Source organism: Etheostoma cragini, chromosome 3, assembly GCF_013103735.1.
Source record: "Etheostoma cragini isolate CJK2018 chromosome 3, CSU_Ecrag_1.0, whole genome shotgun sequence".
In the NCBI taxonomy this organism is placed as follows: domain Eukaryota; kingdom Metazoa; phylum Chordata; class Actinopteri; order Perciformes; family Percidae; genus Etheostoma; species Etheostoma cragini.
In genome coordinates this window covers 14,369,771-14,389,716 of record NC_048409.1, presented here as the reverse complement: position 1 = coordinate 14,389,716, position 19,946 = coordinate 14,369,771, and the positions used below count along the sequence as shown (strand labels likewise).

Sequence of the window (19,946 nt, the reverse complement as noted above, 5' to 3'; positions counted from 1 at the left end):
GTCCAAATATGTGTAGGCCTATATACTTTATGTCTTTTTTTAAATTGTATAGTTATGTATTTGTTTTGGATGCAAGTTAGGCTGTATTTGCTATTTGTTATATATGTTAAAAATAAATAGGCTAATTGAAAAGCAGACCGAAAATGCAGTTTGATAAATGTGTAACCCAGTACAATAACATTCGCCCTAAAAACTGTGCATGTTACATAGACAGGCAAGTCTATTCAGCTACATGTAGGCCTATAGTAGCCTATAACACCCATTCCCTTTTACTTGCTGACAATGGGCTACCAATGACAGTCCAATTGAAGGGCTCTCATGGGCAGGCTGTTTAAATGACTTTTAACCGGATGGTGGCGCTGTGTCACTAAATATTAAGCTACAGCAGTCATTCACGTCCACGGCCTGCTTTCTCTTGAATGAGCACAGCGATGTATTTTTTCCCACTTCCAAGAATCAACAGTGAAAAGTCAAATATTCTTATGTTTCAAGTCCAGTTACAATATCAAACCATAAAGTGTCATTTAGATTTTGTGCTAAATCAAAAACACATGCTATGTCATGCGTTATATGTTCCCTAACTATGTGACTACTATTCCCATGAATCCACGGTTGTTTGTTACCAAATGAGGAAGCAATGTTGCCTTCACGTGCAAGTTTGTATGTCAGACCGTAGCCAACTTCATAATGCATTTTATGATGTTTCTGCAGGAAGAAATAAAAAAATGGTGGTCATTATATTATTTGAGCACAAAGCTAACAAGCGCTGATAAAAACATTCAGAAAAATTATTCTCATCATCAAGTTGGATTCTGTCTCCAAAAACAAATGTCTCCAGTCTTTCTTGTTTTCACCATAATTTAGGGTATCAGCACATATAATTAAGTTTTTTCTAACGTGAATATTGATTTTGAAATTGAATCACAAAGAGGATTAGACTGATGATTTTTTTTTGGTGACTTTCTTTGATTGACAGTTATTTCAGGTTTTTCAAATTTATGGCGGCCACACTTATGCCAGCTCAGCCTTTTCTGGGTCTAAACGCCTTGTCAAAAGATAGCCATTGATAAACTGCTTATGATCAGGGCATGCATTTTCTTTCAATTTTCTAAGAAATACTCAAACAGGACATAATAACTAGTAGTCTAACCAGTTAATGGACTGTATTTGTGTGTTCGGGGCTGGGTACCATCAGATTTGTCTTGTCCCTACAAAACACCTGAGTTTGAGTAAACATAAACAGTTTTTTTGTTGTATACAAAACTCTTCTATATATAACAAAAGAGTTTATACATTAAATGTTGTTTAAATATAAGGTACCATCCGCACCTTAAATAAAATACAGTCAAAATTTGGCAACATTTTGTTCTGAGTAAGTAAACATTAAGATTATAAATCCGACCAGATATTCAATACAGCAGTTTTTGATACTACTGCTACTACTACTACTACTACTACTACTACTACTACTACTACTACTACTACTACTACTACTACTGTTCAGTAGCTTTTCAAAGTTGACTTTTCATTGATTGTTATCAACATTCATCTTGTATAAATCCTTAGTATGTTAATTTGTTACATATGCCTACTGTCAAATTTGTACATATTATAACATACTGTATGGTATGCTAGATAATGCATCTTCAATCTGTGAATATGTAACATTAAAGCACATCTTTATCTCCCCACATCAACATATTCTCCACACCCATATCCTACATAATACAGTGAATTTTTTATTCTAATTTTTCTATTATATATTATGTATCTTGATTTTTGCACTGCAGGCTAGTCTATTGGAAGAGTTAATTTGTAAAAACGGATAAAAAACATTATATAGAATAATAATAAGAGTGAGAATAATCATCATCATCATCATCATCATCATCATCATCAGGTCAGCATGACTTTAACTGATATTCCCTTGCGCACAATAATAACAAAAACATGATTTTATGAAGAAGAAAAATTAGACTTCTTATCAAAGCCTGATCAAAACAATAGGTATTCCACCCAAACAGACCAATTCCTTGCAGCCTACGTGCAAATATTCTTGGCGATAGTCTTTCCCTCTGATTTTCGAACGTACTTGAACGTAACACAACACATGTAACGTGCTCTTGGCTGCGCCCCTTTATAGTAGGGCGGGGAAAGGCCGTCGTTGGGTTTCTGTTGATTTTGAAAGTTACACAAGCAAGAGAGATGAGGTTTTACAACAAGGACGGTTTCACAACTGTACACACGGCTTCATGCGGACATTCTTCACTTACATCCGCCGGTTAACGTTACACCTGTGGCAACAGAGCTTTCTTTGAAGGATAACAGAAAAAAATATCACAAACAGTAGTCTGGAAATCATTTGACAGACTCGTACACGCCTTCTCTCTTTCGTGAAAGAAACACGCTTTCTTCGCGTTTCACAAGCCCTCTTTGAGTGATGTGGCCTGAAATGATTGCGGGTATACCGGTATACTAACGTGATTGTCTCGGTCGTCGCAAATAGGTCACCTACAGCCATCTAGGCTCCGGTGCGTTCATACCGCTTATATTGGGGACAAGAAGCGTGACTAGTGAGCTCTTCTTTTATTTCAGCCATGGAGTTGAGTTCAGTGATCTTAACCACCGGGTGCTCCGTCGGATTTTTCAAACTTGTCAACGTTTTGGTCAAAAAACTGCCCATGCCTGAATCTGCCTACAGGAATGCATGGAAATGGAGAAATATATCCACATCATTCATGCACAGTTTTATCACTGCGATATGGGCAGTGCTTTGGTGAGTTAAACTGAACAAAAGCTGTTTTAATGAAGTCAGGATCACTGGGAATAAGACGGTGTTGATGTGGTTTTAGAAATGGATGGTGGCTTTTTGGCGCCGTTGTATTCAAAAATGTGGTTTATATACATATTGTGCCTTCATTTTAGGTTATTTGACTTTTAATTAGGCTGACTTGATTTTCGCCATGCTGCTTAACCAGACCATAGCCTACCCTTAGTCATATTATACAATTAGCTTATAGATAGCATCGATTTAAATAGGATGTAAGCTTGTGACTCATAACCCAATTATCTTCATTAAAGTTGACCCGGATGGCTAAATAGAGTAGAGCGGGCGCCTATATATATATATATATACTCTTGGCCTGCACTGTATACATATTTACATACATAGCCTACAGTACAGGCTAAAAGTATATATAAATATATAGGCTATATATACACACACACACACACACACACGTTTTGCATGTATGTATGTATGTATATAACCCGCTGTGTCAAGGAGTACATACTCCTGTCCTTGAAATTAATGGCTGGAAATTCCCAAGATATAATCTTAAACAAAAAAGATATCACTCTGAAGTTCCTTCAACTGTAAACTACACATTGGAAATGAGTTATCTGAACTTGTGTGTTTTATCTTTTCAGCTTCTTCCTTCACCCACAGATGGCTGAAGATTTGATAGAAACTCACTCTGTGTTCTCTCACGCTTTGGTGTCTTTTTCGATCGGTGAGTAGCTTGTCAGCACCTCTTCAATTACATAGTGTGTTGTGTGTCTAAATGGGCTGGGTGGAGGGCATGGCTAGAAAGAGTGCACCCATAGGTGCTGCCATCGTAAGGGGAAATGAGGAAATTACATTATCCACCCACCCTAGTCTCCTGTTAGTTCAATTAAAACATTTAGTAATCAGTTGAAACAAGTCTTAACACGCATTGATTAGTTTAATCAGTTGGATAAACTACATTTAATATACATTACCACAGTGTTTGCATCAGAATCAGCTTTATTTACCAGGTGCAAGGACATATACAAGGAATATTGCTTTGGATCATCATTGCTCACATACAAAACAAACCACAAAACAAACGATATATACACACTCTAAACAGAAACAATATAGACAAGTTGAGGTTGCATTACCTGAACTAACATGGAAAGCACATTCTTTGTAATAGTGGGGCAAACATGTTGAACGTTGCTTTTTTACACATCAGTGCCACCCTGAATGCTCAATGAATTAGCTGTTGATATGCTCTATTTCTTAACTCCCATGGCTGTTCATTGGTTCTGCAATTCATTGACATCTTTAATATTTTCCATATTGTAGTTAATGGTGAATATAAAGGTTTATCAGGGTCTTTACACGTACTCTCTAGGGCTGCACAATTAATCATAATTGTCTCAAAATCACAAAATGAACCAGTGCAAATCCAAATCGCAGGGGGGCACAACATTTGTTTAAGGTCCCATGACATGGTGCTATTTGGATGCTTTTACACAGGCCTTAGTGGTCCCCTAATATCATATAACTGAAGTCTCTTTCCAGAAATTTAGCCTTGGTGTAGAATTACAGCCACTAGAGCCAGTCCCACATGAGCTTTCCTTTTGTATGTGCCATTTCTGAGCCACTGGTGGACCATAGGCAGGCTGGAGGAACTCATATTAATGTTAAAAAAAACTCATAAAGTGTACTTGTCATGTCATGGGACCTTTTTAATGGCAATATATGTGTCAAACCATTCTAAATGAAGAATTGTGGTGCTGCAGAGATATGCCGGCCTACAAATTGTATCCTACAGACTACAAAAAGAAAATCAGTTTGGTACCGATCCTCACAAAAATCCCACCATAATCATTTTAATTTCATTCAATGTTTATTATTTTTAATGAAAATGAGTTTTATGGTACAAAAACAATTATTCCCTCCAATATTTTGAATCATATGGCATTCAAAATAATCGCAACTGGATATTTTCCTCTTGTGCATCCCTAATGCTGTCTAGGATTGAACAGACATATGGACATTATTGATTTTCGGGTGCATGTACCTTTAATTGGACTCTGACCCCGTTTACATGTTTTAGCTTGACTGAAGTCCACTTGTCCTATAGTTATTGTTTTTTCTACTGAATAGCTTACTAGAATCCACCATTCAGACTACAGTGAATTTTACCATCTACTCTTTGTAAACCATATTAGAAACTTTCATCACATGAATTTACTTTTGCTTGATTTAATTAAGATTTCTCAAACCTAAGTTAGCATGCAACCCCACTTTCATAAAAAAGCAACTCAAAACAACTCTAACATTTCCTCAATAATCTTCAAAGTATTCCAGAGCAACTAATAGCACACGAGCCCTCTTAAATCCACAAAATGATTTGGATCCTGGTCAGTAAAAAAGAGCTCCCTAAAGATTCCCAGGATGTTTGACATTCTTTCAGGAAGCCCAGCCCTGGATGCTGGCCAAGCAAGGGGCAGTTTCTGTTTGTGAAGATCAATGGGGGGCATTACTGTCAGTCTTTGGCACCAGGCGTTACCCTGTACAGTATTGTGATATCCCCAAGTCAGTAACTCCGCAAAAAGTTAGTTAATTAATGTGAGCCTTGCACGTCAGATGCAAGTGTTAACAGAAATGGGAGTAATTAACGCAACAACAATTTGAGTGCTTCTCCTGTGCCCTCCCACTAGAGATGTGGCGTGATTCTGAGGCCTCAGCAAGCTGGAGTGGGGACTTTTGTGCATTCAGCCCAGCTCGCAGTGATATCACGCTGCAAACCTCGCAGCGACATGCCTTAAATTATTCTCTACTGGTTGAATAAAGACCTTGTTCAATGCCTCAAACAGCGTCTTGCAGAGGAACCCAACTACAGTTAACTGTTCATGCGTGGAATACTTTTGTCATCACGTGCCATCAACACTCTCTACATTGTCCGCGTTGTTATGAATAACCAATTTGAAGAATAATTATCTCAACCTGTGTTGTTCCACCCCTAGAATGGAATAGTAAGTTACCTCTAATACAAAAAAAGACATGCTGATAGTGACGGTGATACGTATTGCTCGGGTAAATTTTGTTGATATAGTCTAAAGAAGTTTTGATAATGTAGCAAGTCAGCTTTACACAGACCACAGACACAAAAAGCCATAGTGGTGAGATGTTTACATGCCAGTGGAACTTAGCCGGTATCAGGCTAAGCCAGGTGTCTTAATCAGGTTTCTTTACTTAACTGGGTTATTCCAACAGAGACGTAATGTTCAGCCTAAAACCCAGGTGTTTGACAAACTGGGTTTAAGATCTCCACAGGATCTTGAATGGAAATAAGCAAATTAATTGCTTTCAAGGATTTCACTAGAAATCTTTTTTTTTTCTCCTTTGGTTAAGTGCCCATAAAAAGTCCAGTAGTAGTCCTTGTAGTATCAGATTCCTTTGTTCTTACTGTCATTACTCATTCCATCTTTATTTTTTAATACAAAGGTGTCAAACAAAAGAAAGGAGATGTCAGTCAATTGGCATTATTTTTAGCATCACATACGGCTTCAATTGGTTGTTTGAGGCTAGACTTGACCCAGACTCGTGACAGAGAATCATGATATCAATTCTAAGCACAAAAATGCGAGTCATGTTTTTCCTCGAATCGGGCAGGCCTACCGGCTGGTAGCCGGTACTTTTGTTTATGGTGAGACAAACCCAAACATGTCGCCACATTGACCAAAGGGTCCTGGTGTAAAACGTCCAACATCCTGAGCTTAATTCCAGTCTCACCAATGCCCTGGTCCCCTTTGTACCCCTTTGCCCCCATCGTCAACACTTCATTATTTTTTGAGCATTGTGAATAGCTGTCACCATGGATACAGCTAGTGCTGGGAAAGGGGCGGGGTTGGTGGATATGAATAGCCCCTTTCCAAGACACATCTTGGTTGCCAATGCGGTTGTCATGGAAGCAGGGTCACACTTGAGAGGCTCGAGGCTTCTCTTGTCAAATAAATCTGTCAGGCTTTTGTTGATTAATTTGCTGAAACAAAATCCTAAATAATTTCATCAGAGTTGGCTAAATTCTCTCTGTCTTCACAGGTTACTTCATCAATGACTTCCTCGATATGGTGGTGTACCAGAAGCTGAGTCAGTCCTGGGAGCTTCTGTTTCATCACATTGTGGTAGGTCTTTCGAGCATTAGGGTCACAGGTTAAAATAATCTATATCCTAGTTTTATAAAGTCTATCACAGCGATCTTCAATGTTTTTTTAATCCAAGTACCCTAAACTAAAAAAGACGGATCAGGGACCCCCTACTACATATATTGTATAAAATGAAGTTAAACTGGGCCTACATGTACATGTGGCAGATGAACAGGAACTGTATCTGTGGATCTTACTGACCTATGGTCCAGTAAGCCTATCATCAGTTGGGGTTTTCACAAATTATAAAGCTGTTTTATATTTGCTAATGTTTCAAATAATATGTTGGATTCATACTAAGATATTTTAATATTCTTAGAAACTTGCAAAAGAATTGCCACAATAATTTGGCGGCTCCCCTGCAGTAATTCTGAGGACCCCCCTAGGCGTCCCGGACCCCCTGTTGAAGATCTCTGGTCTATGGGGACAACATTTTGGCCAAAGATGTTTCATTTTGACCATTACGGACAGACACTTTTATCTCTGTAATACATACTTTACCTGTAGCGTACCTAATACCCAATGTAATGTAATTCAGTAGTCACTGCACAGATGAACTATGCAGAAAGCCCCCAACGCACCTTTCAGAAGCATGTACAGTACATGGGAATGACAAAATACCTGTCTTTCTTGTCCAGTAACAAAGGGCAAGTAAGGCAGTAACACTAAGACAATCCTTCCAGTTTGACAGCCCCTCAGCCAATCATTCATTCGTCTTACATGCCTTGAGAACGTTGAACTCCACCCAGCTAGTCCCTTGCCAACCACTTAACCACACCTGTTTCCAGTCATCTTCATGACATGGCGAACCCTTAGCTGATAGAGATTTTCCTGAGGGAAAAATCAGGTCAGATCAGTTATCCCATCCCATATGAGAAGCTGTCTAAGCCAACATTGAATACTTATTATGCACATTCTGTACATCCATAATCTCATGCATATTGTTACAATGCTAAGCTAACCTGGGCTCGTAGAACAACAAAAGACACAGCTGCAAAAGGCTACCCTAGCTTGTACTATTTATTATATTGTCTCCTCTTTCCTGCATGTTAGTTTTAAACCTGAGACTGAGACCTGAGCTGGCCTGTGTAGACCCTTTGCAAACATGTGACCACGCCATTACAGACAGCATGACAGCACTAGCTAAAAAGTGTACTAGACAAGCGGAAAGTTTTATTAGTTTTAATGAGTTTAAAATAAATAACAGTAAATAAACTGTAATAATAATACTATCTTCTTCTTCTTCATGGCTTCTTCTATTGAACAATATATTGTCGTGCCATTATCGGTTGAGGTAGGGCATCTGTAGGAGCTCACAAAGAGTATTTTTTGGAGAAGTTGGAGATAGAAGGATTGGATACGCTACGCTTACGGCGGGTGGAGGTACATCATAATGGCAAAAATATATTCTTTACTTAAGTAAAGATTTATAATACATAGCCTATGTTTTTAGAGGACACGGTCGGTTGTGGCCACCCACGTACCGTTGTTCACTGGGTGTGCCAGTGCAACCTTCAAATGGGCACACCCTGGCTCTGAGAAATGCAGTTATTTATTATCTATCATATGTTAATCCATGCAGTAAATCGCGGTTGTAATTGATCAGTAGTCCAGCCATCTTCTTATCTGTGATTTTTTTTATCCGCCGTGTATCCTATGTTAAGATTTGAACGGTAGATATTATTACGTGAGCAGCAGCTAGCGAGCAGTACAAAGTTAGCTGTAGCTAGCTGGTCGGCTAACCTGAGTAGGAGCTCCGCAGACCCGCATCACTGCTTTTTTTGGTTGTTTTTTTACATTTTTGAAGCTAGTTTCCGTGCCATGTCTACTTTAATTTAACTGATATTTTTGTATATGTGTGTTAAATTAAATGATCAAGGTAACAGCTTTCTTTTTGGGATATGTAGCTAGCTAGCTAGATCAGTGAATAGCCGATGATAGTTATGTGGATCATCATCAGGTTAACATGTTAGCAGGAACAGCTGGTTAGCACGGCAGCAAGCTGGTGTGGATACTTTTATTATTATTTATCAGTCATTTGAAACAGAAAGGCAATACATAAACATGGTTGTGTTGGTCTGCAGATTCTGTATGGGAGAACACAAACAAACACGTACGCGTTTAGCTTGCTGCTCGTCTACAGCATAGCTCGTTCGCCATCCATCATGGCGTTCATAATTTGCGCAAGTAGAGCGTGACGTCACGTGCAAAGGGTCTATATCTTTCCTACCTAAGAGGGGTTGTGCTGTGTTAAACTGACTCACCCAGCTGCTATTTAAGTTTAAGAGCTGGCCCTGATAATCTTTGTTGTCTCCCTTGTGGACACCGCTAGCATGCTCTGTTGTGTCTCTCTGCTTTCGGGTATGCACCAGCCCACTCTTTGGTTTCATTGATCAGGTTTGCCGTGGCTCTTGTTAGCAGCTAGAGAAGTTGTTTAGTGTTTAATCCCAATGAGCTGGTTTTTGCCCACACGATTTGTGGTCCTTTGGCAGCCGAGCGTGATCAGTGAATGTCGAGTGACCTTCCACAGAATTTGATTACATATGTGAATGGTTTCAGGCAAAGGCTTTATGAGGCTGGACAAATGGCTAAACAGAAATTGCTTCTGTCTCAGAAAAATATGAAGTGTGTCAGTAATTTAAGTGCAGGAGCTCAGGTTTTAATTCTGTTGCCACTTATTAAATCCCCTTTAAAGGCAAAGTTTTTGGTCCATGTACAGTTGTCTCTCAGGTTTCTGAACAAAATTACTTGGTAGAGATGCCGGGTAAAAGGAAGAATAATAGGATTTGTCAAGTAAATCTGCTTAAACCCTATCCAACGCCGTCTCCTTCAAGTGAGGTTACCCAAAGTTGTCCAGTTCTGATGGCTAGTGATTGATGGCAGTAAATGAGGGAGGCAATGACATGTTGGATGAGGTGTTACGGCCGTGAGTTCAAAAGTTGGAAGCTTGGGCACTGTTGAAACAACATAACGTGATGCATAACGTGATAATGTATATAAGTATGAAGGTATACATGAGTACGAGTATGTGTATGTATGTATTTACGTATGCGTAATTGTGCATGGATGGGCAGGTTGGAGTGGATGGTTGGGTTGAAACTAACGTGACTAGGAGACCCAGGTTTGTGTCAACTTTTGGGACTTTTTTACTTTGACTTCACCTACAGTATTATTGTAACTAAATGTATGCTAACAAACCACAGTCCTTTCCTAAACCTAACCAAGTAGTTTTGTTTGAATTTACACTGGTAAAACTCCAACCATAGTTGCTATGTTGTCACGAACGTAAGTAGTCAACGTAAAAAAATTCACAAAAGTTAAACAAGCATGGGTCTCCTGGGTTAAAGTCACGTGTTTGTTTGACACAGCCATCCACCATGACCTCCTACCCCAACGCACATACATGCATACTAAACATGCACACAAATATTCATATTATTGTCATACTCCTACACATTCTTAAGTTATGCATGCATGTGTATGGATGTACATGCAGGACTATGTACATTCATGCATATATATATGTTTGTGTGTGTATATATATGCAGTGCCTGTTTTGGTCCAAAACAGGATCTTGAATAGTCCCCTATTTAACTCTTTGATCTAAGGAGATTGATTCCGACAATTCAATCTAAGGAGACTGATTTGACTGCCAATCTCACAGCTGAATCATTGAATGTCTGAAAATTTGGTAATGAAACAAAAGGTCATTTCATTTTGGCTATATGGGGGTGCTCAATATCTGATTTTACATTTAGTTGCTTGACAAAAATCTGAAGTGCTGGTACTCAGTACGAGTATGCATGTATGTGCATGAGTATGCATGTATGTGCAATTGCTTAGTACCAGAATACTGTATATACCATGTATTAAATCTTGGCCCTGGCTGCATCTCATAATTCCCTATTCCTGTTTTTAAACGGTATGGAAAATGACCTGAAGTGTAAATCTAGAACTACATCCTGATTGAATATTTTCTCTTTACGCTAATGGCGGCATGACCCATCTCCAAGACTGTGCTAATGTTGTGTATTGCTTTCTGTTGCTAAGCTCCTATCCTGTTATTATAATGTACTACTCACCAAACAAGTTCTGTTTACTTAAATTTTTGTTGGACGTGTTTCTGATAGGTTGGAAGGGGATGTGAACTGAACAGCAGCCACAATTTATGTGTGTGTTTGGGTATTGATGTAGGCATGTTGTCAATCCAAAGTACGTGGAAATATTTCTCTGCAGTATTAAGAAATCAGGCCACTGAGGACGTGGCTTGTGCTGCATGAGGAAGAAAGAACTACCTGTTTTCTCCCAATAAATTAATATAACATATAATACATATAATATAACATATTATAACATTACTATCAACATGTAATGCTGTAAATAAAAATGTGAAAAGGAAGAACCCTTTAAATAAATCTAAAGTGCCTACATAAATCCAAGCGCACCATGACAGATGTTTGTTTCACTTTCCGTGATCTATGAAGGAGCATCTTGGTGGAAAGGATTTAAATCATGATCAAAAAAAATTCAGTGAAAGAAAATCTAAAAGGGGTGCACTTTGACATTGTAAAAGATGAACCTCTTTTTCCGATTAATCTTCTACACCTGATTCGACGATCAGTTGATGGTAGGAACGACTTGACGATTCACATTCGACTATGTAAATTCTGCAACAAAGCTCAAGGCATTACACCATAACAGACACATGCAATATTTGCATGTTAGAAAATAATACAAAGTTAGAAATTAGTGAACGGTTGCAAGATTCTCTTATGTTGGTTGCAGCAGAGTTATTATTTATAAATCACAATGTTCACTGAGTGGCTCTGTTGTGAATTCTGGTTATTTTTACTCAAGTTAAATCCTCACTACTCACACCTCACTAATGCTTGTGCTTGCCTCATAATTGACCTAATGATGATGATTTATGATTGTAGCCAGGTTAAAGGCACACCTGAGCCACTTTTTGCTAGGTGAGAAACATTTTCCTTGGTGGAAATGCTAAGACTCATTCAGGATTAGTTGTGTGAATCCTCTTCACACACCTATTTATGCAACTATTATAAATTAGGTTATTGTGCTAAATGTTCATGAAGGGTTGTAAAGCATATCTCCTCCTTTTATGATTCATCTTTCGCCTCTAAACCTCCTTTTCTTACATTACAAAAGCCTACCTTTTGCCTGGAGGACGCTGACATATACAAAACTTAAAATACTAAATATGTAGAGGTGGGGATGTGGTTGACAAACTCCTTTTTGAGGAAGATGAAACAACTTGACATTAGTTGATTTACTTCTTTTACAGAACACCTTCATGATTAATATGTTCTAACTCAGCAAACATCACTTTTGTATTTACTTTACTTTATACCCTAATGCATGTAAAGCATATAATGTATGTGTGACTGAACAGACAAAGTGGTTCACATGACTGGAAAATCTGGGCAGAACATATAAACGTGTCTTGAGTGGAACATTTTGAACACTGTGTCAACAATTGGTGATGAAAATGATAAATGCGTTTTATAATATCTCGAGTCACGCACGCTGAGACATAAAACAACAGCAAATCATGGCTTTGTGGACCATTTGTCTGGATGTGGTTTTAACTGTAAGTTTGGTATGTGGTTTATTTCTTTTAAAAAGCGTTATATGTACTGTCACAGTTGTAATCAGACCTGTCCCTTCTCTTTTAATAGCAGTACCACATTTTTTTATCTATGGTCATAATGTTGACAATTCAGCCAGTGGTAAAATGACCAGTGGTCAGTGTTACAGTTCCAAGATTAAGGATTGGTCAGAAAGAAGATGCAAGTTGTAATCAAACTATTCCTAAATGTACAAATAAGTTTATATCTACCGTAAGTCCTGTTTGTATTATAAAAAACCTCCTGTATGTTTTTTGTCTCACATCTCACTTTTCTCCTTTTTTCTAACCCTCTGTTTTGACCCAAACCTCCTCCTTTAGGATTTGTCTGCTCCAATATACCTCTAATTATAATTTCTTGACGTCTTAATTTCTGTTATCACCTGTGAGGGGTTTCTCTGTTGTTTTTGTTTGTTTTTTATCCCCGTTGTCGCAGTCCAAGAGAAATGATAAAGTCAAAAATTCCATGGAAAGATTTTTTTTCCTTCTTATTGAGTGAAGCCGAGACTCCAGCTTCTTATTTCCGTCTGCAAAGCATGTGGGTCCAGCCGCAGTCACTCACGCCTGATGAGATCCTGTCAGCCATAACCTTGTGCTTCCTTTGGAAAACAGGAAGTCCTGATAGTTCTGCCAGAAATAGGGCGCCTTGCATATCTATGTACCTACTATCGCTCTTTTTTTTAATATATATATACAATTTATAATCTAAGAAACATAACATGCAGTGCTTTCAAAAAGTAATCACCAATGTGTAGCCTTTTGAGCCTAGTGTTTCAAGAAAGAGTATAGTTAAATAAAAAGTGTGTTTTTTGCCATTGTTTGAGCTGGACTCATGGGTGCATGTGGTTAATGTAAAACCAAGGTTTGTTTGCCTTTCTTATAAAAAAAACCAACCTTGTCCTCGCATTGAGTCGGTTTCAGCCTTGTTTGCCCATGACTCTTGGAAATAGTGAGCTTATAATTAAAAGAATGGGCCAGAAACGAAGAATGCCAATGGAAGGACAGATTCTTTTTTCCATGAAGAACGAAAGCAAGTATGTCCAATCTTCTCTTTTTGAGAAATTCATTTATAATACACAATGGAAACACCAAGTGCATCTTCTGCTCTCTCTTTGCCCTCTCACAGGGATTTGTAGTTTTGCGGCATGTTTGCTGTTTCCTTTAATAAATTCCTCATCCCTCTCTTATTAGGCAGAATTCAATTATCTTCCTAGAGAGGCCAATTATCAGCCCAAGAGGACCGTAACAAATACCGTAAAATATGGAACTGTTAATCCTCAGTCACATTTCCTGAGGTTTTAAATACGGTAAATGAGTTGCTCAAATCTAACAGCTTCTGTGGCAATATGTTTCTTCACCCAACTCCTGCTAGTGGATTGTGTTCATTTTTATAAGGAGTTCACTCGATTGTCAGATTTGCTGTTTGTGTCCTTTCAACCTGGAAGGTGTTTGCATGTTCGTATCTGCCATGTTCAACATCAATCACTTTTTTCCTCTTGAACCCTCTACCAACCTCAGATATGAAGGAAACTTGTCTATGTTTACCAGGCGTAAAAATAGATTTGTGAGAGGATGTCTTGCCTTCTGTCTTGGCCATGTAGTAACTGCTTTGATACCACATGTCCATGGATTGCTGCGGATGTCTACATCTTCAACTATGTAGAACCTGATTATCCTGTACGCCTGTTTCTGCCTTGTCCTGTGCCAGCAACTCCTTCCAATAGCTGCTGGTTGTCTAAAAACCATAGGCCAGCAGCTGAGGTGGGCCTGTTTATTCAATCATATCTGAAGCTCAGCTGGTCTGTCTCCTGATGGATGTACTTCCTCCAGTTGTTAATCTTGCATTGACAAGAGCATTTTGAGTGTTTTTATAAAATAGAATTGTAGAGCATGGTTTTTTAGTATATCTTTGCATGCCTAAAACCCTTGATACTGCAGCAGCTGATTCTGCATGTATGTTATTTCTTTGTTTTTGCAAACCCAGCTCACGGATATATTTCCATCCATGCACAATCTGTGGGCTCTGCCACTCCTCTGTTTTGACCCACACTTTGGTGGTGGTGGTGAGGGTTGCTATTTCAATTCTCCATGTCAACATGATGTTTGCAAGCCATAAACTGCTGGAACGTCTGTAGTTTTAGGAGAAATGTTAGTGGAACTTACAGTTGGTTGATTGAGAAGGCCTGGGGTCCGTTTCTGGAAGCAGGTTTAGTGAAAACTCTGTTGGTTATCCCTGAGATGAGGGAAACTCTGGGTTTTCTGTTTGAGAAAGGGAGGTTAATCAGACCTTCGAGAGAGGGGTAACTCCGGCCGTTTCAGAAAGAGAAGATACTTGATCTTAGAGTCAGTTACCATGGCAACGGAGTTTGTGAACCTAACCTGGTCGGGAGCGGATTTTCTTCTCAGTCTCCCTCTGACATAGCACTCTTTCATATCCTCATTCAATCATTCATTCAGTCTGTATCAGGCACATTTAAGCGCAGTTTTGTCATATATATGAATTAAAAGGGAGTAATAAAATTTCTCGAGTTTAGGAGTTAAACATACGTTGGGAGAAACCAAACTCCTGCAAACCACCCCGGGAAAATAATGAAATACGGCTTTCCTTCCCACAAACAACAATATCATTCTAAGTAGATGTATTTTCATTTCTAGATAACTATCTATTTGAAAGGTATTGTTTTTTTTCTTCAGTCGATCATAGTCTATCATATGTGTAGATACCTTATCCGTCCTCATCACTAACGTCACCCATCATGGACATGCTTTTACATCCCTGAAGATTCTTTGTGTTGCATTGTTTTTTGTAAACAACGGTTGTCTTTACAACATTGGGGATGTGGAGCATATTAGTAAAGCCACTGGATGCAGAGGCGTCAGAAGAGTGGGACTCGCTCTGAAACGTTTTTGTTGAGTTTCCTGGACACAAACCAGTGAGAGCCATAAAAAAGAATGAAATTATTATAAATTATAGTTCTGTTAATGACATAGTACTGCAACCTCAGAATGGGATTAGTGGTAGCTTATTTTTTGCCCGCACCTAAATGAAATTACAGATGTAATACCATTACAGTTTCACCAGTAATATTTTAGGATACTTGTGATTTGAATATGAAATTAATACACTCTGTTAAAGCTTATGCATTGACTCAAGCAGCAATTGTCTCCCACACCAATTTTCGCTGTTTTACAGCAGCAGCCTTGTTGCTTTTTTTTAACAAAATATATCTTGTAACTCTCTGTATGTGTGCATGAGTAGTTGCAGTTCCAAAGGGGTAAAGTATGCCAATCGATTTGTTTTTGGTTGTTGCCATGGTGAATCTTAGCATCATGGCTCCATTCATGTTGCCTTTTTATCGTAGTGGTGATGCGCTTAACTCTACTCCGAGTTGATTGAACCAACTCAAATCAGCTGTTCTGGTTTCCCATCACAGGGTAAATCAACTCAGAGTTCAGGGTTGGACTCAGAGTTTGTTAAACCTCCTTTCTGAAACAAACCACTGGAACTATGCAAAGAGAACAATTTCACGCCAGATGCTGAGGATGATGATGGCCAGTGATATGGTAGAAAGAGAGACATATTGCAAAAATAGAAAATGGAATGTGTACATAGATAATATTTTTTGGTGGGGAAAGAGCGTGTGTGTGTGTGTGTGTGTCTGTGTCTCATCGTTTTGGAACAGTCTGTGTACATGCTGAGGTGGAGGGGGGGAGACAGCTGGTCTCCACATAAACCCCAGGAGAGAGAGAGAGAGAGAGAGAGAGGTACACACACATACACACACACACACACATACACACACACACATACACACACACACACACACACACACACCCCTCCTGCTTCCTCAGAGGGCTTCTACAAATGTGTTCACCCCCCTCAAACCTTTTTGTGCTGCAGCTCCACTCCATATATCACACACACGCTGCCTCGTTCTCAACCCCCCTATCTTTGGTATAAACTCCAAAAATCTCCCCCATCCCCCCTCGTCCACCCACTCTCTGCAGCTTGTACCACCCCCTCAAATGGCGACAAACCAATGAGAGCCTCTTTGCTCTGGTGCTAATATTTCTCGTTTTTTGGGTTGTTGTTTTTTTTTTTGTTGCCCTCATGCTGTGACTGTCTAACATTGAGGAATTTCTTCTTCCGTTGTTTTTGTGTCAAACAGTTCACACTCATCTAATACAAAGGCAACAAACAAAACAATACACACAGATCGATGGATGCAGCTTCTTGTCTCTTTATCAACCACAGAAATGCACTCAAAAGCAGTCACAGTCGACTATTAGAAGGCTGAAAACGGCTGTTAACTTTCAGGATGTGTGTATGAGCTGTCTTTAAAAGTCAGGTAATATTTGCTGTCTTGGTGTAATTACACAGCAGCAAATATATAATTAGAGATTAAGACCTATTACCATGTGCGTTTGAGAGTCAGAAAGCATGCAGAATGCACACCCTTTCAAACGGCACACTGTTGAGAAATATTCATATAATAAACGCCTGTTGTGACCGTAAAAACAGAAGAAGAAAACAATTAGCATTGGTTTGGAATTTAATGTGAGGAAGGTACGTCTTGGGAATAGTGGATAATTTAAAAAAAAACTTCAAGTTATCAGTGGGAGGTAGACATAAGCCATTCAGACGCGGGGCCCGTCCATCCTGAACAGAGCAGGTTTGTGGGTATTAATAAGCCATTGGTTGATTTGATTATAAGCCAGTATTACACTGTATTCAGGCTACAGGTAGACAGCAGAAAAGAGCTGTTGTGTTACTCCTACACATGTGCCATGTTTTCCGAAGAGGCTAGAGGATAGAAAGGCAGAGTGCCCCACAAAAGGATGTGGCATGTGTTTGCAATTGTCATGACAACCAGGAATGCTGTTTGTAGAGTCATCCATCCATCAGCAGGTTCAGAAAACAAAGGTAGTTGACACTTTGTAAACCTAGAATCATTGTTGAAAAAGCAAGGTGTGGTCAAAGTAGGAACTGTGCAATTGTTGTTCTTGAGTGGCACACCTGATGGCCAAGATCCACAGCATAAAAAAAAGAGAGAGAACACATTTGACTGAGATCCAGCTGCAGTGGGAATACCAGAGTACTTGCGTTTGATTCCACAAGCAGCGTAGGCGGGTGTGCAAGCATGTGAGAGAACAGCGCAGGAACAATCTCACATTGAACGTTTTTATAAGGGAAGTTTTTTTTGTTTTTTTTATGTTTCACAGCCAACCTGAGTAAACAGTAATCTTAGTAGGTTTTCTTTGTTTCTATCTCACCAGAGACCCTTGCTATAATAGTAGTATAAATTAAAAATCAATTTTTTATATTGTATGCTATAATTAAAATAAAACAAAGATTGTTACCACACTCATAATATCTGTATGACGTAAATATGGATCCAGCAGCTGGCTAGCGTAGCTTAGTACAAACTAGCAAAACAGAGCCAATAGGCGTGTCTCCCAAAATGCTGAACTATTCTTTAAGGATATGCTCTTAATACTTCATTTTGGAAGCAAAATTATGTTGCAATGGGGGAATATGAATAGTGCCATTGTTGGATTTGTTAAGGAATATGTTCTTATTTCTAATGTGCTCTGCAGTCACAGATAAAATAGTAAACAGTGAAAGTGAACATCGGGAATATCGTTGGATGTCAAAAGCATTTGGTTGCTTCCTGGTATTAATGAGCCTTAAGAGCATTCGGAATCTTTCCTTGGCCACTGAGGAGGGAGTTAATGGCTGAGACATACAATATTCTTAAGGCAATGCGAACTGCTGGTTCTCTCTTCACAGCCAGTGCCTGAATACTACAAGTCCACCAAGATGCACCTATTTCCTCACCCTGAAGGGAAGATGAAGATAGACTTTCAGCCTGTACTTGGCATAGCACACATATGTACAGTGCAATTAAAATCAATTCCAACGCAATGCTACCTGATTATATTTGGCACAAATAATTGTGTCTGGGCACATCTGTTGAGTTTCTGACCAGATGTGTGTGACAGTGGGCCGCTGAATTGGACTGCTGTGCCGCTGTCAGCTGACAGGAGATAACGCAGGTCCTATGATAAAAATTATGACCACCATCCCCTGTGTGTGTGTGTGTGTGTGTGTGTGTGTGTGTGTGTGTGTGTGTGTCATGTTTCCAAGCTACACAGCCTTCCCTCTATTTCCTCTCAGAGACTTGGAGCTTTTGTTAGGCCCTCCCACCTGCTCATCACCCCACAGCTGGCCTGCCTATTACCAGATGGTTTACGTACTGAGCGTCCTATTAGTTTTCTCTCCATCAACTTCACTCGGCCATTTCCTATCACCTTCTTATGCCTGTCCAATAAACATTTTTTAGGAAACTTCTTAATCTTTGTGACCTAAATTGTTTGTGTGTTGTGGTCATGACTTATTGAACTTTAAAGGCCGTATTCATTATTTGCCCAACACTAATCCTTGTTCTTGTAGGGGGAGCTGCATTTAAAGAACCAATATGGCATACTGAACCTTTTGTGAATATTGCATCATAATAAAAATATTATAAAATTAAACCTTATTTAGTGTCCAGTTTTGCACAAACCTCTGTCATAAAATGGAATAGGTGTCGAAATAGCTTGCTAGTATTTGGAAGGTAAATGTCGATCCTGTGGAGTATTTTGCCTTTAATGGCTGATTGACACTTTGCTGTGATTGAAAGATAATTGTCTTAGATGCCAGACCAAAGGTTTTTACAGACCATAACTGGAGCTAGAAATTGGAAGTAATAAGTAATGCTGAAGTACAATTTATTTTGATTAGTGTACGTTGTATTTAACATATTTTATCGGTTGTATCTAAAGCACCCCTTCCCTATAATGGCTTCATATGCAGGCTGCAGGTTGACAGTACTCAGACCTCCTTTATTCCAGTTCAAGCGCTGGTTAAGAATCAGAATACAAGCTTTGATGGAATGTGATGATGAACGCTCTTTTCCATGTGTCGGAGTGCTGAGGGTGAGATATCTTAAATGTTAGTGGTTTGTTTTTTCTAATGCTTAAATTACCTCAGAAAATCTGCTGCTGACGTTGTCTTTGGTGGTTTGGCTCTTACAGTATATGCTTTCTGACAGACAGACACACACACACACACCCACACACACACACCATACAAACACAGGCAGTAAAGTCACAAGGTATAGTAAGTGATATGTATTCACCTCATAACAAATATGGGTGTGGATATGCTTATAAAAGCATCAAAACTGTCTTGCTTGTGTGCAGTTATTAAACATTACCCACCAAGGCACACACACAAACTGGTGTAGACTGTTTCAAACTCTAATGAATCTTCTGTGTTAAAGTCCTACCCTAC

The 19,946-nt window shown here is 39.0% G+C and overlaps 1 protein-coding gene across 1 annotated transcript in view; it reads left to right on the top strand.

Annotated features, from left to right (window-relative positions):
- The first annotated feature begins 2,165 nt into the window (after window positions 1–2,165).
- Window positions 2,166–19,946, top strand: part of tlcd2 (TLC domain containing 2) — a 25,551-nt gene continuing 7,770 nt past the window's right edge. The window contains exons 1-3 of the mRNA XM_034867335.1: window positions 2,166–2,776; window positions 3,430–3,512; window positions 6,860–6,942. Coding sequence (XP_034723226.1) covers window positions 2,598–2,776; window positions 3,430–3,512; window positions 6,860–6,942 — 345 coding nt within the window. The 5' untranslated portion in view covers window positions 2,166–2,597. The remainder of the gene's footprint in view (window positions 2,777–3,429; window positions 3,513–6,859; window positions 6,943–19,946) is intronic.